The sequence below is a fragment of the Aquarana catesbeiana genome, linkage group LG03 (genome assembly GCF_042186555.1).
Source record: "Aquarana catesbeiana isolate 2022-GZ linkage group LG03, ASM4218655v1, whole genome shotgun sequence".
In the NCBI taxonomy this organism is placed as follows: Eukaryota; Metazoa; Chordata; class Amphibia; order Anura; family Ranidae; genus Aquarana; species Aquarana catesbeiana.
The window spans coordinates 658052474-658076769 of NC_133326.1; the positions used below are offsets into that span (position 1 = coordinate 658052474).

General features: G+C 44.5%; 1 protein-coding gene across 1 annotated transcript; it reads left to right on the forward strand.

The window, feature by feature from the left end:
* The first annotated feature begins 1348 nt into the window (after positions 1-1348).
* Positions 1349-6305, forward strand: LOC141133407 (uncharacterized). Its single transcript, XM_073622783.1, has 2 exons — positions 1349-1485; positions 5300-6305. Exon 2 carries the CDS (start codon positions 5336-5338, stop codon positions 6122-6124), a length of 789 nt encoding a protein of 262 aa, XP_073478884.1. The 5' UTR covers positions 1349-1485; positions 5300-5335; the 3' UTR covers positions 6125-6305.
* The last annotated feature ends 17991 nt before the right edge of the window (positions 6306-24296 follow it).

Consider the following 24296-nt stretch of genomic DNA (forward strand, 5'->3'; position numbering starts at 1 on the left):
CAATTTTGAAGCATGACATGTTAGGTACCTATTTACTCGGCGTAAATTCATCTTTCACATTATGCAAAAAATAATCATATTTAGGCCAACTTTACTGATTTGTTTTTTTTTTAAAGCACAAAACAGTTTTTTTTCCCAATAAAACCTGTTTGAAAAATTGCTGCGCAAATACCGTTCAAGATAAAAAGTTGCAATGACCGCCATTGCATTCTCTAGGATCTTTAAAAAAAAAAAAAAAAAAAAAAAATTATATATATATATATGTCTGGGGGTTCTATGCAAATTTCTAGCAAAAAAAAAAAAAAAAAAAAAAAAAACACAACATGATTTTTACATGTAGGAGAGAAATGTCAGAATTGGCCTGGGTGGCAAATGGTTAAAATAGAACTATAGGCAAAACTTTTTTTCTCATTTTGGATAGAGCAAGATAGGATAACTACCCATTTCTTTTTGCCATCTGTGTCCCATTGAGGAGATTTCCCTTCACTTCCTGTCCCTTAGCCAAAAAGGAAGCGTCTGGAAATCTCTGCAAATTAAAGTAATTCCTTGGGGACCAGCAGCTCATCAGAACTAGTGTCCCCATTGGAAAATTTCTAATTTTACTTTTCTGGGGACAACCCAAAATTTGGGATTTTCTTTTACTTTCAATAATAATGGTAAACATGACAAATAAATAGAGAGGATGAAACTCCTTAATGGCGGCACAGACAGCAATAAAAACTGACAAGTGTTCCAATTTCTCTCCACTCTCTCTCTAAAAATAAAAATGTTTGCCTTTAGTTATACTTTAAGCCTAGTTACACGATTAGCTTATCGGACGAATGATCGTCCGCTTTTTTTTTTTTTTTTTGCATGCTAGTAACCATATCGAAAACAAATAGATTAATAAAGTATGAAAATTCTCATACGACAGAATAAAAATTCGTAAGCGATGTAATGCATTTGTATTGTATTCTCAATCTAAAACTGTACTGATTAAAATAAAAAGATTTTGCATTTGTCCCTTTGGAAATTTTCATACGAAAGCTGTGAATTAACGATCAGATTATTATACGATCGTGTCAAAAGCTGTATTTTTTTGTACAATATTCTGATGTGTGTACGGGACTTTACCAACTCCAGTAGCTTTTGTCTTTTGAATACAATTATAGTATCAGCTGGGTAATGTTAATGATGGAATTTTTTCAATGAAGGTTCCCTCCTATTGTCTTCCCTTCACATCTTAGAATATCAATGAACCTGTCCTGACTGTGTATTTGACGGGGAGCTGAGACAAAGAGTAGCTGAATCCTTCTAAAGAATACATTAAATTGCCTAATTTGTTAAGCAGAGCTTATCTTTTCAGCCAATCAGAGGCTCAGGCTACCAAATTGTATTCAATGGTGATGAAATAAAAGGAGGCGAGGGAGAATTCAGTGCATTACAAGAACTGCCAGGCAAGAGGACAAGAAGCTTTTACAGGATCCCGATACTACATTATACCAGGTAGGTTGACTTTTTTTTTTATAATTGCATATGCACAATTAAGATGTGTTTCTTCTTTTATACACTGAGAAGGGAAAATTTGAAGGTGGACAGTATCAGTGGTATTTTTTCTGGTGGGTTTAAAATGTTAAAGTCAACTTTAAAGAAAACAAAAAAAAATACAATTAGTTAGCTGACTGCCAACCAGGAAATTTTGCCATTTATAAAAAAAATAAAATAAAAATGTACTCAGCTTGGGTATTTTAAAAATCGAGTGCATCAACATTCAGCTTTCAATTTCGAGAAGTGATATACTGTACACACATTATAGCTTGTTAGCTTATTATAGCTTGTTACAGGATACTGAGAAATACAGTGAGTGATATTTACAGCTGTTTTACATTCTGCTACTCTGCTTTGTGAATCACCAATTGGCAGCCATTTTAAACTATACCCTTGACGAGTTTGCTACAAATTTTTGATGAACTTAAGGGATTTAGCCATGTACATATTCTCTGTTACTATATTGGTTAGAAGTTTTTATTTTATACATAATTATGGTGATTTAAAAGGGAATACTGTTGCATATACTGTAATGCCCCGTACACACGATCAGATTTTTCAACGGAAAATGTGTGATAGGACCTTGTTGTTGGAAATTCCAACCGTGTGTGGGCTCCATCACACATTTTCCATCGGAATTTCCGACACACAAAGTTTGAGAGCTTGCTATAAAATTTTCCGACAACAAAATCCGTTGTCGGAAATTCCGATCGTGTGTACACAAATCTGACGCACAAAGTGCCACGCATGCTCAGAATAAATTAAGAGACAAAAACTATTGGCTAATTGGCTACTGTCCCGTTTATAGTCCCGACGTACGTGTTTTACGTCACCGCGTTCAGAACGATCGGATTTTCCGACAACTTTGTATGACCGTGTGTATGCAAGACAAGTTTGAGCCAACATCCGTCAGAAAAAAATCCACGGATTTTGTTGTCGGAATGTCCGATCAATGTCCGACCGTGTGTACAGGGCATAAGTCTTATGCCGCGTACACACGACTGGACTTTACGGCATACTTGGTCCGGCGAACCGGAGTCCATCGGAAAATTTGATCGTGTGTGGGCTCCAGCGGACTTTGTTTTCTCAAAAGTTTGACAGACCTAGAAATGAAACATGTTGTTTCAAATCTGTCCGATGGACTCGAGTCCGGTCGAAAAGTCCGCTCGTCTGTATGCTAGTCCAACGGACAAAAACCAACGCTAGGGCAGTTATTGGCTACGAACTTTCTTGTTTTATTCCAGTCGTAGGTCATCACGTATGAATCTGTCGGACTTTGGTTGATTGTGTGTAGGCAAGTCCGTTCAGTCGTAAAGTCCGTCGAAAAGTACACCGGACAAAGTCTGCCGTAAAGTCCGCTCGTGTGTACGCGGCATTACTCCTATACCTTTGAGAAGTCTGTTATACATCATTGATTGTAACAAGCCCTGGCCTGCTACACATATGCCCATCTTTCTATCTCCCTACTAAACGTTCAACAAGTTCTATCTGCATGCTATATGGATTTTAGATACACCATCAGGGTTGTTTGCTGGACATACAAATAAATTAGTACTTATTCAAGATTTACAGTTAATACCATGTTAAGAGTTAAGATTAGGGTTATTAAACGGGAAAGTTAAGGGTTAATTTGAAATCGAGGTTAAATTTTAGGTTTGGTTGGGGTATCAAGCAATAGGAGAAGCCTAAAATTTATGTAAAAGTTAGAAATAAGGGAATGTGGAAGAATGCTTCTGTCTAGCCACTAAGGACAGAGCCTCGTTTTGAGATTTTGGTGTTTAAAACAGGTTTCTTTGCTAGAAAATTACTTAAAACCCCAAAACATTATATATTGTTTTTTTTCTAACACCCTAGAGAATAAAATGGTGCTCATTGCAATACTTTTTTTCACACCGTATCTGCACAGCGGTCTTACAAGCGCACTTTTTTTTGGAAAAGACTCTTTTTTGAATAAAAAAAATAAGACAACAGTAAAGTTAGCGCATTTTTTTTAATATTGTGAAAGATAATGTTATGCCGAGTAAATTGATACCCAACATGTCACGCTTCAAAATTGCCCCCGCTTGCGGAATGGTGTCAAACTTTTACCCTCAAAAATCTCCATAGGCGACGTTTAAAAAATTCTACAGGTTGCATGTTTTGTGTTACAGAGGAGGTCTAGGGCTAGAATTATTGCTCTCGCTCTAATGATTGCGGCGATACCTCACATGTGTGGTTTGACCACAGTTTTCATATGCGGACGCTACTCACGTATGCATTCACTTCTGCGCGCGAGCTCATTGGCACGGGGCGCTTTAAAAAAAAAAAAAAAAATTCTTCTTATTTTACTTGATTTTATTTATTTTTTCACTGTTAAAAAAAATAAATAAATAAAAAAAAGGGTCACTTTTATTCCTATTACAAGGGATGTAAACATCCCTTGTAATAGAAAAAAAGCAGGACAGGTCCTCTTAAATATGAGATCTGGGGTCAAAGAGTCCTCAGATCTCATATGTGCAAAAAAAAAAAAAAAAAAAAAAAAAAATTTGTCATTTATAAAAAAATAAGAACAGAAAAATGTGCCTTTAAGACGTATGGGCAGAAGTGACGTTCTGACGTCGCTTCCGCCCTGCTATAGTATGGAGACGGGTGGGGGCCATCTTTCCCTCACTCGTCTCCATACTCAGCCACAAACAGGTCCCGATCGCCTCCGCTGCTGCCGACGGCTCCGGGGTAGGCACCTCTCCCACCGCCGATAATGGTGATCTCGCAGCAAATCTGCCGCAGAGACCACCATTATCGTAAACAGAACCGTTGGCTCTAAAGATGGATACCTCGGTTGTGACAGCAGCTGCTGCTGTTACCGAGATATCCATCTTCAAACTGCCAACATATATGTACAGGAGCCGGTTGGTAAATGGCTAGGAAAGGCCTGCACCAAGAACCACCCTTCCTGAGTCCCTGGTCCAAAAAAAAAAAAAAAAAAAAGAAAAAAAAGGGGAGGGGAAGAAGTATAATTTATCGCCCTCTCTAAAGCAGTTTTAAACCCATCAGCAAACATTTATTATATTGCAGCTTACCAAATCTTAGTTGTGATTGCTGCATTAATTTTTAGGCATTCTTTCCTTAATTGTCAAGTAAGTCTGCCGTTTTTCAACAGCACAAGGTCTCCTGCAAATGTAGCAGTTAGAGTAGCAAGACAAACCATTTACCACTGACAGGGGTGCTTATAATGATCAGATTTTATTCCCCCCCCCCCCATGTAAAACCTTTATACAAAAAAAATAAAAAAGTTGCTGTAACTGCAGTGTGAACTGAGGTTTGGCTTGAATTTGTTAATGTATCTAAAACGGTTCCTCCTACACTGACAATGCTGCTGTCCAAAAGGTGCCCCCTGTGCCCATTCTTTCAGAGTGGGGGGCACTCTAATACAGGAGGTGTGTTACCAGCCAGATCACTGGGTGAAAAAGGCTTAAAAAAAAAAAAAGAAAAAAAACAAAAAAACGAATGCAACCACCACATCTAAGGATTGGTAAACTGCAATATATTATATTTTCGGTTTTGGGTTTAGTACAACTTTAAGAAGATACTCCACTCTTAAATACAAGCCTGTCTTCAGCCCTTTAAAGTTAAAATGTCCTGTGTGTCCGAAAACAATACTTTCACATCTAGAAATATAGTGCGTTTTTAAATCTTTGTGTTGATCTGTTGTAGAAATTATGATTTCTACTACTATTTAATTTTCATTCTTATTACAAGCATACACTTTAACCGGTTTAAATTTCTATTTTAGAAGTCTTGAAGCTGAGAAGGTCTTTATCAGCACACAATGAGTCTGGGAAAAGACAAGCCATATCCGTGCTCTCACTGCAAGAAAAGTTTTCTTTGTAAGGCACATCTTACAATTCACCTGCGGGTTCATACTGGAGAGAAACCGTTTTCATGTTCTGAATGTGAAAAATGCTTTAGTGTTGTATCACATCTCAATAATCATAAGAGGATTCACACAGGAGAGAAGCCTTTCAGATGTTCAGAATGTGACAAGTGCTTCACAGAAAAGGGTCATCTGATTAACCACCAAAGGATTCACACAGGAGTGAAGCCATTTCAATGTTCAGAATGTGATAAATGCTTCTCACAGAAGGCACATCTTACACAACACCAGATAACTCATACAGGAGAGAAACCATTTAGATGTACAGAATGTGACAAGTACTTTTCACTGAAGAAACTTCTTGCTCGACACCAGAAAAGCCACACAGGAGAGAAGCATTTTCGATGTTCAGAATGCAACAAGTGTTTCGCGCGGAAGGCACAGCTTATCCTGCACCAGATGACTCACACAGGAGAGAAACCTTTTAGATGCTCAGAATGTGATACATGCTTCACAGAAAAGAGAAGTCTTACTCAACACCAGAGGATTCACACAGGAGAGAAGCCATATGCATGCCCGGAATGTGGCAAGTGCTTCTCTTATAAAATAAGTTTTGTTCAACATCAGAAAACTCACACAGGAGAGAAGCCATATAGATGTTCAGAATGTGACAAATGCTTCTCACAAAAGACAAATCTTACCCGACACCAGAGGATTCACATTGAAGAGAAGCAGTTTATATGAAGTGGAATGTATAAGGTAGAATTTAACGTGACATAAGTTTCACCTTACTTCAACTGGCTTGTTCGGGCCTTCTCTGACTGCTTCCGACAGCGTATCCGAGTCGGAGTTCTTTTTTCCCCTTACTTTTTCTCTTTCCTTCTCTAGACTCTGACTTTCCTTTACTCCCTCTTACTTTCTTTCTGGCTCCTCTTTTTTTTTCTTGTTCTTACAGATGCCATCCTTTGGGGTTGGTCGCAGTAGTTGGGCCACCCCTAGGATGACTGCGAGTAGGCTTTGGAATATGACCTTTTTCCCCCTTTTCTTTTCATTTATTATCCTTCGATATCATCCCAATTGCATAAAAGTTGTTTAACTACGATTGTTCTGTTCAAATTCCTTTTGGATTCCTCCAATACCTAATCATTCTTTAGCTCCTGTGACCTATATTCTTGCTTCTGATTTCTTATGTTGTGTCATAAAACCAATAAATAAATTGAAACAGAATGTAGCGAGACAAGTGCTTTCTTGCTTAAAGTGACTGTAAACCCAATTCATGAAATTTGAGCTGGGCACATAGATCTGCAGCGTTTTCTAATCTCCCTTCAAAGTCCTGTGTCTAGTAGCTATCTCTTGCTGTGTTCCTCTGTTATCAGCCTGACTAGTTTCTGTTCTATTATAAGAGCAGTTTTGAGTCGAGGGAGGTTGCTATAAATAGATTAGCAGAGCTCTGGTCGATAGGTAGACTCTCTCAGGTCTGTTCTTTCTATGAGGAGATGGGTGTGTGCCCAGGCTTCTCTGCAGGAAGAGGAAAAATCCTAACATGATCTCCACTTTCTAAAGGATAAATACAGATGAAGACAGAATATATACATGTAAGACTTGTATAGGGAGGTTTGTTTCATCTCTGTGTATCATCTGAGGCTGTTCACTTCACTGAGGGTTTACATCTACTTTAAGATGAGCCGACTATTCAACTGAGTGATCAGTGCCGTTTGATCACTCAGTTCTTGGTGCAGAGCTGGCAGAGGACAGATGTATAAGGGAAGAGAAAAAAGGAGAATGCGGCTGGTACTGGAATCGAAACGCCGCGCTTCCGGGACCTCGTGTGTCAATGTCTATGGTCCTCGGGCGGACGACGAGGTCATCGCAACACATGAGGTCCTGGAAGCACGGGCGTTTCATTTCCAATACAGACTGCATCCTCCTTTTTTCTGAGTGGGACATCCATGAATACCCACAAGTGAGGACAAGAGAGAGAGCGATTGCTGGATCCTGGTGTGCTGAGTGGAACTTCAGCTTAAAAGCCCTGGCAGGGTAATCAGCCACAGGCGTTTTGACCTTTTTAGGCCTCTTTCACACTGACGATCCGTTCAGGTCCGCCTGTCAGTTTTTTAGGCGGACCTGAACGGACCTTCCATAGATCTCTATGGAGCGTCGGATGTCAGCGGTTACATGTCCGCTGACATCTGACCCGCTCCGATCCGAAAAAGTGTAAAGGAGGAAAAACCTACTTTTCCATCCATTTTCAAATCGGATCGGGTGACGACGGACTCTACGGTCCGTCATCATCCAATCCCCCATAGGGGAGAGCGGCACTCTGACAGGTCCGTCGCTGCACAGTGTGCAGCGACGGACCTGTCATCTTCCTGCTCAGCGGGGGTCGGCGGAGCGATCCCCGCTGAGCAAGCGGATGTTCAAAGGGGCGGATCATCATGGATCCGTCCCGTGTGAAAGAGCCCTTACAGGTCGAATCTATCCGGTAAGCAGGCATTTCTCTCTGGTGATGGTCACATGTGGTGTGGATAACATTGAATATTTGGAATGCTTCTATGAACTGTGATTGGGAATTCAGGTGTGTGACATCTTCACTACCTCGAGCTCTGCACTTGCTTTTTTCTATCACATAAGACTGTGTAATATTTTAGATATATATTTTTTATGATTTTTTTTCCTGGAATAAGGACTTTTTATTGCATCATTATTATGTCGACATTCTTATGATTAGTATGTCATGTTAAACGTTATGCACGACTCTGCTCTTTGTTATAGAGGACAGATGTAGCATCGGATCGAGGATGTAGCCACTTAGGGGAGTATATTTTTTTTCCACAACTCTATTCTTTTGTTTTAACTTCAGATACAGTAATTCTATGGAGAGAGAATCTGTATTCATATTCTGAACCTTTTAACAGTTTTGTTTTAAATATTTGCATATGATTAAATATAAGGGTCACTCAGTACAGAAACCATATGAGTGATGGTGTTTTACACTTTAGTATTCTTTTGTAATGCAATATTGGTAGCTGGAAATTAATGTAAAAAAAAATAATCATAAAAATAAAGGGGCTGCCTTAACACAATGCAGAGCAATGCTTAGCATAATCCGCTTTAATGCACCTCAAAGGTGTCAATGTAAAAATGTAAAAAGCAACCAATGCAGGTATGCTGTACATAAAAGTAGGTGGAAAGAAATATGCACAGATGACATTCACTGGATGCCATTATTGACATGGACGACTTCATTCGACACCATGTTGACCAGAATGACATTTGTTGGATGCCAGGATTGACGCAGACGACATTCACTGGACGCAGATGACTTCACTGGACATTGGCCCGGACGACAATGGCTGGACTCCGCAATACGGAAAATATTCGCTTGATGCAGATGACATTTGCTGAACACCATGTTTGGCACAAATGGCATTTACTGGGCACCATGTTTGATACAGACAGTAATCGCTGGGCACCACAATTTAAACGGACGTCATTCCCTGGATCAAATCCCAATAGCTTGTACATGTATTTGAACTATCAGGTGCTAAAAGGGGTGTGACCACATTAACACTATAAATTGTGGAGGGACCCGCTGCATACTGCTACACCCTTCGCATCAAACTATGCAATGAAAAACAGGGATATTTAGTTCCCATATATTGCAATACATGTTTAAGCTGGCCAACTGCGTCAAAGTAATCCCTCTTCTGGCCAGTTCTACACTGCCTTGCCACTGCAAGAAGGAATTACTTTGATGCAGTTGGTCAGCTTAAACATGTATTGCAATATATATGAACTAAATATCCCCTGCTCTGCTTCCGGAGCTGAGAGCTCCAATCTGCATGGACGATCCCCAGCAGCCTAGATGGCCTCTCCGTCCTCCTCCTCCCCTCTCCCGGGCGGCCCCTGATGGAGGAGGGTGGGGTCCCTCTCTCTGTCTGTGTTCGGTGGGCATGCTGTAACAAGGTCCTGCCCCCCTAGACCGGCTCATGCGATAGTGGATTGAATCAGTGTTCTGCCTATCACACAGGCTGGTCTAGGGGGGCGGGACCTTGTTACAGCGTGCCCGCCGAACACAGACAGAGCTCCGTGATTCAGTGCGGCGGATGTCGCTCTGTGCGTGTGTGTGTGTACCAGGAAATGGTGAGCATCATGTGCGGTTTGGCACAGTGAGGCAGCAATGGTGGGCACAGTGAGGCAGCATTCATGGGCACAGGCTGCAATAGTGGGCACAGTGAGGCTTTATTCACGGGCACGGGCTGCAATAGTGGGCACAGTGAGGAAGCAATAGTGGCCACAGTGAGGCTTCATTCACGGGCACAGGCTGCAATCATGGGCACAGTGAGGCAGCATTCATGGGCACAGGCTGCAATAGTGGGCACAGTGAGGCAGCAATATTGGGCACAGCGAGGCTTCATTCACGGGCGCAGGCTGCAATCATGGGCAGTGAGGCAGCATTCATGGGCACAGTGAGGCAGCAATAGTGGGCACAGTGAGGCTTCATTCACGGGCTGAGGCTGCATTCACCGGCAGTGAGGCTGCAATGGTGGGCATAGTGAGGCTGCATTCATGGGCACAGGCTGCAATGGTGGGCACAGTGAGGCTGCATTCACCGGCACAGTGAGGCTGCAATGGTGGGCACAGTGAGGCTGCATTCATGGGCAGTGAGGCTGCAAAGATAGGCACAGCGAGACTGCATTCACGGGCACAGTGAGACTGCATTTGATAGGCACAGTGAGGCTGCACTGATGGGCACAGTGAGGCTGAATTCACAGGCACACTGAGGCTGCATTTAATGGGCACTGGTGAGGCTGCATTGATCTCCTGTATCATGTCTGCAGTATCTGACCATCTTTGGTATGATGTCCTCAGTCTCTGTCCATCTCTTATATCATGTCTGCAGTCTCTGAGGGAGTCTGAAGAGGAGTCAAGAGTGGGAGCACTGCCGAGATGGGGGTCACGGGAGAAGTCAGACATGTGTGGACTGTGGAGAGGAGACTATAGAATAAGACCAGAGCCACCGAACTGGAGCCAACTGACTGATCCCTGCACGGTGCACCTGAGAGTAGGTCAGTGACAGCATCGACAGGCCAGTCTGAGGGGGGGGGGGGGGTCACTGATGTAAGGGGGAGTAAATACAATAATGTAAGGGGGCACTAATATAAAGGTTTCCCCCTTATGTAACCCTCCCTCCTTACCTTAGCGTATTCTTTCTGCAGAAGGTGGTCTCTGGTCAACAGAGTCCCCCCCCCCAGTTTCAAGTTCCTGTAGTCCCGTTGATGATTGACCACTTTTAACTGGAATTTGCCTTTATATATAAAGCATCATGTGATTTCATATCTGTCTCATCTATATAGAATACACTCTTCAAATGTGCTTTAAAATACATGGTTTTCCCTTTCATGAACAAGAAAGTTATTCTATTGGGCTGGTGATAATTTATCAGTGGGGGTGCAGTATTATATGTGGGGTGTATATTATCAGTGGGGGGGCAGTATTATATGTGGGGTGTATATTATCAGTGGGGGGGCAGTATTATATGTGGGGTGTATGTTATCAGTGGGGGGGCAGTATTATATGTGGGGTGTATGTTATCAGTGGGGGGGGCAGTATTATATGTGGGGTGTATATTATCAGTGGGGGGGCAGTATTATATGTGGGGTGTATGTTATCAGTGGGGGGGCAGTATTATATGTGGGGTGTATGTTATCAGTGGGGGGGCAGTATTATATGTGGGGTGTATATTATCAGTGGGGGGGCAGTATTATATGTGGGGTGTATGTTATCAGTGGGGGGGCAGGCTTTGGTGAGCAGAGACCCCCTTTACACCAGAGTCACAGCATCCCCCCTTAAAATCAAGGTTCCCAGAACACCCCTTACATCAGATCCCCTCTTAAATCAGGATTCCACTTTACATTAGAGTCCACAGAGCTCCCCCCAGCCTTACAGTGCAAGTGGAAATTCTGTGCAGACTCTGATGCAAGGGGGGGGGGCTCTGCGCAGATGTAAAGAGGGGCTCTCTGGGGACCCGAATTTAAGGGAAGGCTCTCTGGGGACCCTGATGTAATCAATAAATATTGTTTGTTTGTACCTCATTCTGTTCTATATTGTTGTACTTATTCTTTGACTGTTTTGTTTAAAGGAGGGAGGATTGTATTGGGAGCAATGAAGTGTCAGGTGTGATTGTGTGGCAATGGCAAATGGTTTACATAGCTCATGGCATCACAGGTCAGGTAGAGGGCCCCAGGGAGGTCAGGATCGGCACCGCATGTAATAACACTTACTAATAAATAGGGGCAGATTAATGTAGGGCTATTGGAGCTGAAGCTCAAGGCCCCTACCTTAATTTAGGCCCAGCCACCTAAAATGAACAAGCCCCCTGAAAGTACCCCCAGCCCACCATATCACAGCTGTGTCCCCAATGCAGACTTCAATTCCCCCCCCAGAGCCACATTGTGCTTGTCTCTGGTTGTATCTTGTACTAGGCACTGATGCAGCACCATAAAAAGACCCCCCAAAATCCCCAGCACCAGGGCCATGATGCTCTTAATCTGGCCCTGCTAATACATCACAACTGTATGAATCGGACATCTAACAATACCTGGTAACCTTGTTATGATGGTCCTTGTTTGATATTTTCTTGTTATAAGATGACAACACTTTGTTCCTTTCTCCCAATTCCTCTCCTGCGTTGTCACCCTTCCAGCAAAGATTATGAGATTTGCTAAAACTGATGCACACAGAATCTGGTGCAGCTGTGCATATTACCCAATCAGCTTCAAGGTTTTCTTGTCAAAGCTTAATTGAACAAGCTGAAGTTAGAAGCTGATTGCTTACTATGTACAGCTGCACCAGATTCTGTGTGCATCAGTTTTAGTAAAGCTCCTCCTATAAGCTGCTATGTAAAGACATCATCCTCCTTTGTCACTATCATAAAGCATGACCAGTACAATGATATGCAGTTGGCACGGGATCACATGCATTTAAACATGAAGTGGCTGCAAATAGACTGTAGGAGATCAGCAGCACTAGGAGGAATTAAACAACAAAACATAACAAAAAAATAGGAACTATATTTTCTAATACTAACACATGCTGATTATTTATGATACACAGTGTTTTAACAAACCCCATGTCTTTTTAATTAGGGTTTATATCTGCTTTAAATAACTATAAGGCAGGGTTCACACCTATGCGAATTTGATGAGAGTTTCTCCACATCTAATTCGCATGGTAGGAGATTGTGACTGGCTCTCTATGGAGCCGGTTCACATATCTCCGATGCAAATTTGCACAGGGGTCCTGTGCGTCTTTTTGTCCATTTCAGCCCAAAATTTTGGCTGGAATCGGACCTGTAATGGTGGACGGAGACACACCGGACCCCTGCTGTAAACCGCATGCAATAGTGTGAACCCAGCCTCAGGATCTCCCCTTCTGTATAATTCTTAAATAAACTAATAGATTGTAAGCGCTTCCATATTCTGCATCCTCCCTTTATGCCCTAACAGGTTGTAAGCTCCTCTACCCTAAAGATTGCTCCTGTATTCCATTCATAGAGTCTGCGCTCTTGCCTCTTCTATAGCACTATAGCTCATACTTTGATTTTAAGCATTTGTAGCATCACTATTATACTCCTACCCATTGTAAAAGATATTTTAAGAGATTTTCAAAATGTGCCCTAGTTACTAAAATTAAAGCGGTTGCTCACCCTAGAAAGTAAAAAAAAAAAATGAAAGGTCAGCAGCTACAAATACTGCAGCTGCTGTCTGTTAATAAAAGGACACTCACCTGTCCAAGGATCCAGCACTGTCCTCACCCGGGCCAGTTCTTTTCAGGTCCCTGGCGCCAGCATGTTTAGTGTGGGAAGGCTACTGTGGCTCCACAGCCAGCTTCCTATTACACATTCATGAGCCGTGCTTTGCTTTGTGAATGGTCTCCCACCCTTCTGTGGCACATGCCAGAAGACTGTGGGCAAAGGAGAAAGGAGGGAGGAGGGGGGGGGGTGCAAACTTCTGCTTGGATCGTCTAGGCCAGGGATCTCCAAACTTTCCAAATAAAGGGCCAGTTTACTGTCCTGGAGACTTTTGGAGGGCCAGACTGTGGCCAGTAGGAGTAGAAAAGGTCCCTGCATTAGTGAGAAAAAAAAACGCCCCATTGTTTGTTTTTAGTGAGTGTAAAGCCCCATACACACTATTAGATTCTCTGCAGATTTTTGTCTTCAGATTTACCAAAACCATGTAGTGCAAGGGCCTGCCTGATTGCATGCAAATTGTAACTCTTAAGGTTTGACCTCATATTATAGGTTTTTGGTAAATCTAAGACAAAAATCTGCAGAAAATCTAATAGTATGTATGGGGTCTTAAGCCTTGTACACACGATTCGATTGTTGGCCTACCGAGCGTCTGATTTTTGTCTTAAGGGCGTGTGCCTGGATCTTGTCTTGCATACTAACGGTACACAATTGTCGAGCAACAAACATGAATGTAGTGACGTACTACGAGGAATTTCAGCTCTTGAGCGCCACCATTTTGTGTTTGGTGAGCACTATATCCGAGCATGCGTGTTTGTACTTTCAACTTTTGTGTGACGGACTTGTGTACTGACCATCAGAAAATCTGACAACTGACCGTTGTCCGCTGAAAATTCACTAGCCTGTCATCCAACATTTGTTGGCCGAAAGTTGGACAACAATTGTCAAAAGGAGCGTACTAACGGTCAGCTTTTCAGACAGTCTGTCAACAGACAGTCCCCTGCCAACAATCGGATCATGTGTACTAGGCTTTAGCGTGCCCAATTATTGGTGTAAGTTGGAGGAATTTTGTCCCAGCATTGATGTAATTGGGAGGAATTCTGTTCCATTGTTGGTATCAGTGGATGAAATAGTGCCCCGGGCAGGATAAAAGCAAAAAGCTGCAGTTTGGAGACCACTGGCCTAAGCAATCCAAGCTGGAGTGGGTACATGTAAAAACCAGGTACCCACCCCTCAAAAAAGTTGAAGAGGGCTGAAAAGCAGCACCTCCCCTTTTGTAGGAAGGTCTGCTTTAATTATGGCATGTAAATGTTTATTCCCATGTTTTTGGATATAGATGAAAAATGCGCAAAGTGAATGGCACCCCAAACACGGGTAGCAGTTGCATGTTTTGAAAATGAAAAAATTGCAAAAAGGCACATTGCCAAACGCACATGGCTTAATGCCAAAAAAATGGTACTTGAGCTTCTTTGGCATATTTGTTGAGTGACAGGCAGCCCATTCAAGTCAATGGGTTGTCACACTAAAATGGACGATGCAAAATGCAAAGTGTCACATCGCTCGGGTGTAAATGCAGCCTTAATCAAGTATCCTGTTGGTTTTATTTTATTTGAACACTTTGACTAAAATGAACAGTTTTAACAGTAGAGGAATAAAATGATAAAAACGCAGATCATTACATCTGCCTAAAAATTCAGAGTAAACAGCATCACAGCAGGAATTGCCAGTAAAACAGTGTAAATGCCATCTTTTTGTTATGTTGAATTTAAGTTTACGGCTGGGTTGACACTGGTGCGATGCGAGAAACCCAATGCGATCCGATTCCAGTGCGGACCAAAAAAATGGTTCTGTACCATTTTGGTCTGAATGCGATGCAAATTCAGCCATAGAAACTATATGGCTAATGGAGTTGCCACCTCATCCCTTTAAACCCAAATACCTTTGAATTACACAGGTTCTGAGGCTAATTAAATGCGGATAAGGGACCAAGTGAGTTTAATTAACACCGTAATCAGCCACAGAACCTGTGTAATTCATATGTGTTTGGTTTTAAAGGGATGAGGTGGCAACCATAATGGCTGAATTCACATCGGAGGTGATCTGCTCATGCAATGTCTGTTTGAAACCAATGTGTGACATGTTTTTGCTTGAAGAATCTTTGGTGACGCAGCTCACAAATTCATTGTTATGAGGCTTAACTAAGAACAAAAAACATTCCTTTACCATTCCCAGTATCTTTTGACTTGGTAATATAATTATAGTATCACCTGTTTATGCTAATGATGGGAAACATTCTTTTCAATTAGGGTTCCACTCTATTGTCTTCCTCTTCCCTTCACATAGAATGTTAATGAACTTGTCCTGGCTGTGACTGTGTAGCTGAAACTTTATAATTTAAGTAGATTGCACCCTTTCAGCCAATCAATTAGTCAAAGGCGGTGAAATAAAAAAAAAATTAAAAAAAGGGTGAAGCTGGGGTGAGTCAGCTACAAGAACTGCTGTACAAGAAGTGTCTGCAGGACCCTAGTCCACATTATACCAGGTTGGTACAGGTTTTTTTTTAAGCTTTCTCCAGGTTTTGTAATCAGGGCCTGGAGTTTGAAGGTTCCAAATTGTCTTGGGCGGGGTGGAACCTTCAATCCTAATGTCCGTGTCAGGAAGCTATGTGTTCCTGCTGGAGACTGCACCCCAAGGTTGGGGGGGATTCCTTGCCCTAGGACTGGGAAAGGTTGGGCATCTAGGCAAGTCTGGGAGACAAAGAGAGGGTTTGTGAGACTGAGAAAGCTGAGAAGCCTAGTGGGGCTGGAGGGAGTTCAGAAGTCTCTAGAAGAGTGAGCAAGTTTGGGGGGCTGGAGAGGCTATTCAGAGCGATACTGAAACAAAGCTGGGATAAACTGTGCTTATAATCAGCTATACTCAAGACCAGTGCATATAAATACAAACAAAATACATTTTGTTCTGTGCCTTTTAAGGGCCAGTTCACACCAGACGCAGTTCCGTGCGCTTTTTTTTTTTTCTGCGCTAAAAATGCCTGCACAGTATTTTCCATGTATTCCAATGGCTCTAGTTCACACCATGCAGTCAGTTTCTGCTGCAGAAACTGACCGGAACTGACTGTATTGGTGCAGAAAAAAATGGAATTACATCTGGCCCTTAGAGTAAATTTGTGAAAAAATGTACTCCTTACACCCTAAAACCCAATACCAATAAATAAAAGAAATGTGTGTTATATCTCTTTCTCTCTCTCTTTTTTTTTTTTTTTTTTTCTTTCTCTCTTTTCAGTTCAAACACTGGTTTTGACATAAACAAAGTCCAATGAAGAAATAACCTCCACTACTATTTAAATAAATCAAATAAAGTCCAAATAAGTGAAATAAACTTTTGAATATAGGAGAGTTCAAACACCATTCCAAATAAAGCTGTTTCCTCCGCTTGTGATCAGTAGCAATAACCTCCAGGGAATTTCATCGTCACATGCAGCCTCTTCCCAAATGGGTAGACCCCAAATTATAGGTGATCTACAACAGCATGTTTGGAGAAAGGGGTATTTTTGGGGAATTGGCTCTGTTTAATATTGTTGGGGTGCAGATAGTGAATCCCTGCTGATGTGGCCTGTGGTTCCTGGGTGCTTTTCTTAAACATCCTGCCGCTGTGACCCACATTGATGGTTTCTGACCTGTGTATATGGGTGGATGATCCCGGAATCAAACATGCTATTGTAGACCACCTTTAATTTGGGGTCTACCCATTTGGTAGGAGGCTGCATTTGGAGATGGAGATGAAATTCACTGGAGTTCTTGCTACTGATCACAAGTGGAGAAAACGCAGCTTTATTTGGAATGGTGCTGGATAAGGATAAGCTCAGGTGTGTTCGCATCCGCATGTGCAGAGCCCGCTAGGAAGTCGGCACAGCGCTAATCACAGGCAGTGTGACATTTCCCGATCTGTGCAGCCACGGATCCGGAAAATGTCTCACTGTCTGTGATTAGCGCAGCGCAGTGCCGACTTCCTGGCAAGCTCTGCACGTGCTAGTTGCGAACACACCTGAGCTTATCCTTAGTGCTGGAACTCCACTGTGCGCAAAAGTTTATTTCACTTAATTGGGCTTTATTTGATTTAAGGTCTGCCCTATAGGGGTGTGTGTGTGTGTGTGACCCGACTCCTCCAGATGGGGTATGTGCATGCACGGTACCGGAGGCTCGCTTCTGCTGTGATTACACACAGCAGAAGCAGATCAACAGGTACACGGTACCCAATGTCTGCCATCACCTGCCGATCATTTGGGAAAGAGACCGAACTGCGATCTGCCTATGTCAGGGGTAGGCAACCTCGGCCTTCCGGCTGTGGTGAGACTACAAATCTCGTCATGCCTGTGCTTGTCAGGGTCTTGCAATGTCTCATTGGACTTGTGGTTTCAAAACAGCTGGAGGGCCCAGGTTGCCTACCCCTGGTATGTAAACAAGGCAGATTGCCATTCTTACAGGAGGGAAGGGATGGAATTTGAATTTTTCAAAGCAGGGAATACATTTTCATATATTCCCCCTCATAAAAGCACCACACACTGATCACATAAACACTGGTCAGGCACACCATTAACCCTTTATTTGCCCCTGATGTTTAACCCCTTCCCAGCCAGTGTCATTAGTACAGTGACAGTGCATATTTTTTTAGCACTGATTGCTGTATTCATGTCACTGGTCCCCAAAAAGTGTCAGAATATCCACGACAACATGGCAGTCCTGGTATAAGTCACTGATTGCCACCATTACTATTAAACCAAAAAAAATATATATATATCCTATAGTTTGTAGACACTCTAACTTTTGTGCAAACTAATCAATATACAGCAAAGAAACAGTGGGGAAATGCTACATACATAAAGTACCAAAGCTGTCCTGTGCATATAATATATCTGCTAGATTGATGCCTCCCCAGCACTCTGACCCTTCTACACCCCAGATATCCCCCAGCACTCTGACCCCTCTACATCGTAGATATCCCCCCAGCACTCTGACCCCTCTACACCCCAGATATCCCCCCAGCACTCTGACCCCTCTACACCCCAGATATCCCCCCAGCACTCTGACCCCTCTACACCCCAGATATCCCCCAGCACTCTGACCCCTCTACATCGTAGATATCCCCCCAGCACTCTGACCCCTCTACACCCCAGATATCCCCCCAGCACTCTGACCCCTCTACACCCTAGATATTCCCTGCAGCACTGTTACCATATACCATAAGATACCCCCTTTGTATTGTGACCCCACTTCATCCCTGATACCCCCTACTCTGTGGCCTCTCTACATCCCATACCTCTAGCACTATAGCCACCCAAGCATTGCTACCCCCTATATACCACAGATCTCCCCTCAGCATTGTTTTCCCCCATACACCCTTGATATCCCCCAGCACCATTATTCCATCCATGTAGTACCCCCTCTTCCAGTGGAGATACAGTGCATGTAAACTTTTGGCTCTGTGCCCAAATCCAGCACTGCACTCACTTATACCAATCAACCAGGCAGAAGGAGGGAGCATCCCTCCAGGCATTCCAAGCCTTTCAGTGCAAACAGTGCTGGACATCTCACAATTAGGGATGAGCCGAACACCCCCCGGTTCGGTTCGCACCAGAACCCGCGAACGGACCGAAAGTTCGCACGAACGTTAGAACCCCATTGACGTCTATGGGACTCGAACGTTCGAAATCAAAAGTGCTCATTTTAAAGGCTAATTTGCATGGTATTGTCCTAAAAAGGGTTTGGGGACCCGGGTCCTACCCCAGGGGACATGTATCAATGCAAAAAAAACTTTTAAAAACGGCCGTTTTTTCGGGAGCAGTGATTTTAATGATGCTTAAAGTAAAAAAAAAAAAGTGAAATATTCCTTTAAATATCGTACCTGGGGGGTGTCTATAGTATGCCTGTAAAGTGACGCGTGTTTCCCATGTTTAGAACAGTCCCTGCACCAAATGTCATTTTTAAAGGAAAAAATCTCATTTAAAACTGCTTGCGGGTTTAATGTCATGTCGGGTCATGGCAATATGGATGAAAATCAGTGAGACAAACGGCATGGGTACCCCCCAGTCCATTACCAGGCCCTTTGGGTCTTGTATGGATATTAAGGGGAACCCCGCACCCAAATTAAAATAAGGAAAGGTGTGGGGCCACCAGGCCCTATATACTCTGAACAGCAGTATACAGGCGGTGCAAACAAGACAGGGACTGTAGGTTTGTTGTTAAGTAGAATCTGTTTGTAATTTTGAACATTTTTAACGTGTTTAGCTCCAGCCAAAAAATCTTTTCTAAGCTTTTTGGAAAACATAGGGAAGGGTTATCACCCCTGTGACATTTGTTTTGCTGTCTTTCCTCCTCTTCAGAAGATTTCACCTCACTTTTTTGTCCCAATGAAAAATGTTTTTTGAAAATTTGGGTTTTTTTGTGGAACAAGGATTGGAAAGCATCAGTGGAAAGGAGAAATTGTTTTCCCATATTAACTCTTACAGGAGAGAATTTCCCTTCCTAGGGGTAGATTTCATCTCACTTCCTGTTGTCTCCTTCCGTTTGCAAGTAGGAGTCGTTTGTAAGTTAGATGTTTGAAAGTAGGGTCCTGCCCTATATACTCAGCAGAAATTTGGGCCTTAGGTGTTGCTGTGGCCACAACACTGTAAGCCCTCACAGGGCCCTGCTGTGAAATATTAGATCAAGAATTGTAATTACATGCCCCTGTTGAACAGGAGCTGAAAAATTAGGCCTTAGGCACTGGTGCTGGTGCCACAACACTGCAACCCCTCACAGACACTCTAGTTGGAACGCAGGAACGAGCCCTGCTGCAAATTATTGCTTCAAAAATTGTAATTACACGCCCCTGTTAGACAGGGGCAGAAAAATTGGGCCTTAGGCACTGGTGCTGGTGCCACAACACTGCAACCCCTCACAGACACTCTAGTTGGAACGCAGGAACGAGCCCTGCTGCAAAGTATTGCATCAAAAATTGTAATTACACGCCCCTGTTAGACAGGGGCAGAAAAATTGGGCCTTAGGCACTGGTGCTGGTGCCACAACACTGCAACCCCTCACAGACACTCTAGTTGGAACGCAGGAACGAGCCCTGCTGCAAAGTATTGCATCAAAAATTGTAATTACACGCCCCTGTTAGACAGGGGCAGAAAAATTGGGCCCTAGGCACTGGTGCTGGTGCCACAACACTGCAACCCCTCACAGACACTCTAGTTGGAATGCAGGAACGAGCCCTGCTGCAAAGTATTACATCAAAAATTGTAATTACACGCCCCTGTTAAACAGGGGCTGAAAAATTGTGCCTTAGGCACTGGTGGTGGCGCCCAGAACCAAAAATGTTCTTACAAGCTATCAGCGTGATGATTGAGGAGGAAGAGGATAATTACTCAGGGATAGTCACTCAGCATCAGCATAGGCAGTCTTTGAAGGGATCTGAGATTTCAAAAAAAATTATTCGGTTACATCAGCATCAGGTGCTTGGTAGCTGGTGGTGATCCAAGACTCATTCATTTTTATGAAGGTCAGCCGATCGACCGAGTCGGTGGACAGACGCACCCTGTGATCGGTTACCACGCCTCCAGCAGCACTGAATGTGCGTTCCGAAAGAACGCTGGATGCAGGACAGGCCAGTAGCTCAATTGCATACTGTGCAAGCTCTGGCCAGTGATCCATCCTCAAGACCCAGTAACCCAGAGGATTTTCGGTGGGAAAGGTGTCCAAGTCTGATCTTGCCCCTAGGTATTCCTGCACCATGTAAAACAGACGCTGGCGATGGTTGCTGGAACCGATCATACCTTGGGGCTGCGGACCAAAAAATTGTCTGAACGCATCGGTCAGACGGCCACCTTCTCCACCGCTCCTTCTTTGACTGACCGAAGCCTCAGCAACACGTTGTCCAGAAACAGGAGTTTGTAACCTCCCAGTCTCTGGGAACGCGTTGCACAGACCTTTCTGCAAGGCCTCCCGAAGATGTTTCATCCTCTGCTCCCTCTGCGATGGCAAGATAAGGTCCGCAACCTTACCCTTGTAACGTGGATCAAGGAGGGTTGCCAGCCAGTATTGGTCCTTCTCCTTGATACCACGAATACGAGGATCCTTACGCAGGCTTTGCAGGATCAGGGAGGCCATGCAGCGTAGGTTTGCTGAGGCATTCGGTCCGGAGTCCTCTGGGTCACTAAGAACGACATGGTCCGCAGCCACCTCCTCCCAGCCACGTACAAGTCCATGTGTTTCTTGGGACTGATCCCTTAAAGACTGCTGCTGATGCTGAGTGCCAGGCTCCACCTCCATACTGACACAATCTTCCTCCTCCTCCTCTTCCTCCTCGTCCTCTTCCTGTGTGATCGGCGGGCACGCAGGAACACTGTCTGGATAAAGGGGGCCTTGAGAGCTAAGGAAGTCCTCCTCTTCCTGCCTCTGTTCTGCCTCAAGTGCCCTGTCCATTATTCCACGCAGCGTGTGCTCCAACAGGTGGACAAGGGGGACAGTGTCACTGATGCATGCACTGTCACTGCTCACCATCCTCGTGGCCTCCTCGAATGGTGACAGGACAGTGCATGCATCCCTGATCATGGCCCACTGGCGTGGGGAAAAAAAACCAAGCTCCCCTGACCCTGTCCTGGTGCCATAGTCGCACAGGTACTCATTGATGGCCCTCTGCTGCGTGTGCAGCCGCTGCAGCATGGCCAACGTTGAGTTCCACCTGGTGGGCATGTCACAGATTAGGCGGTTCTTGGGCAGGTTAAACTCCTTTTGGAGGTCCGTCAGCCGAGCACTGGCATTATATGACCGGCGGAAATGCACACAGACTTTCCTGGCCTGCCTCAGGACATCCTGTAAGCCCGGGTACCTGCCCAAGAACCGCTGCACCACCAAGTTAAGGACGTGAGCCAAACAGGGCACATGGGTCATTTGTCCCTGTCGGAGGGCAGAGAGGAGGTTGGTGCCATTGTCGCAAACCACCATTCCTGCCTTAAGTTGGCGTGGCGTCAACCACCTCTGAACCTGCCCCTGCAGAGCTGACAGAACCTCTGCCCCAGTGTGGCTCCTGTCCCCCAAGCACACCAGCTCAAGCACCGCATGGCATCTTTTGGCCTGCGTACTTGCGTAGCCCCTTGAACGCCTACGGAGCACCGCTGGTTCCGAGGAAGAGGCCATGGAGGAAGAAGAAGAGGAGGGGGTGGAGGAGAGAGGTGTGTCACAATCAGCATTTTGGAGGCGTGGTGGCAGAACAACCTCCAACACTACTGCACCTTGTCCTGCATCCTTCCCAGCTGCCAGCAGAGTCACCCAATGCGCCGTGAAACTTAGGTAACGTCCCTGTCCATGCCTGCTGGACCATGAGTCAGCGGTAATATGCACCTTACCGCTGACCGCCCTGTCCAGCGAGGCATGGACATTGCCTTCCACATGCCGGTAGAGAGCCGGAATCGCCTTCCGTGAGAAAAAGTGGCGTTTGGGTACCTGCCACTGAGGAACCGCACATTCCACAAACTCACGGAAGGGGGCAGAGTCTACCAACTGAAAAGGCAGCAGTTGAAGTGCTAGCAATTTTGCCAAGCTAGCATTCAACCGCTGGGCATGTGGATGGCTGGGAGCAAACTTCTTTCGGCGGTGCAGCAGCTGGGGCAGGGAAATTTGCCTGGTACAATCTGACGTCGGTGTACCAAAAGCAGATTGCCCACAAGTACTTGGCTGTGACACACCTAATTCTACACCTTCATTCCTCTCACTGCAGGTCTCAGAGAGGACTGAAGGTCTAGTGGGGTTGGAAATCTCAGCTGATGAGGAGCAAGGAGAGATCCTCTTTGTTCTTTGGTGTGGGTCTTTTAGATACGCTTGCCAACGAACTGCATGGCAGGTCAACATATGTCTGGTCAAGCATGTGGTACCCAAGCGGGAGATATTTTGGCCACGCGAGATACGCTTGAGACATATGTTGCAAATAGCAGCGGTGCGATCTGATGCACTCGTCTCAAAAAAGGCCCACACCAAAGAACTTTTTGAATAACGCGCAGAGACTGCAGCGCCCTGCACATGTGGAGCTTTGGGGTGTGATGCAGTCAATGTGTTGCCCTTAGGCTGGCCCCTGGAGGGCATCCTGCCTCGTTGGTGATGTGCTGCCGCCTCCTCCTCCTCCTCCTCCTCCTCCTCCTCCTCCTCTCTCCTATCAGGCACCCACGTTGAGTCAGTGACCTCATCATCCCCTCCCTCCTCATCACTGGAGCAAACCTGGCAGTATGCTGCAGCAGGGGGAGCATGACTGCCAGATTGCTGTCCTTCTTGGGCACCCCCTCTGTCCGCGCTCATGTTACTGCCTTCATCGAGCTCAGTATCGTCATCAGAGCCTTCCAAACGCTGGGCATCCTCCTGGAGCATGTACCCAACACTGTGGTCAAACAGTTCGAGGGAATCCTCATGAGGACATGGTGGAGCTAGGGAAGGAGTCACTGATGACATTGAGCTGAGGGAAGAGGCCGCTGCTTTGCCAGACAAAGCACCCTGGGCATGGGTGAGAGAGGATGAGGAGGATGAGGACGGCTTGGTCATCCACTCGACCAAGTCTTCCGCATGTTGCGGCTCAACATGGCCAGCTGCCGAAAAAAAGGCCAAGCGTGTCCCATGGCCACGTGCTGATGAGGATGCACCGTCTCCACGACCAGCACTAGACACAGAGCCTGCTTGCCCTCTCTTATTGGCTTGTGACTGTCTGCCTCTCCTTCTTGGCCTTCCAGACATACTAATGGCCTGTAGCTGCACTAAGCTGGGATAGAACACCTGTAATTTTCTTCAAGTAGCTTTATATACTGTAACCAGACAAGCCTGCCTGTCAGTAGGAAGATAACAGGAACGGATCTAGCTGAACACTGTGAGCAGGACGCACTGTACTAAATGTAAATAGTCTAGCTGCCTGACCGTGGTACTAATAGGATCAAATAGAACACCTGTAATTTTCTTCAGGTAGCTTTATATACTGTAACCAGACAAGCCTGCCTGTCAGTAGGAAGATAACAGGAACGGATCTAGCTGTACACTGTGAGCAGGACGCACTGTACTAAATGTAAATAGTCTAGCTGCCTGACCGTGGTACTAATAGGATCAAATAGAACACCTGTAATTTTCTTCAGGTAGCTTTATATACTGTAAC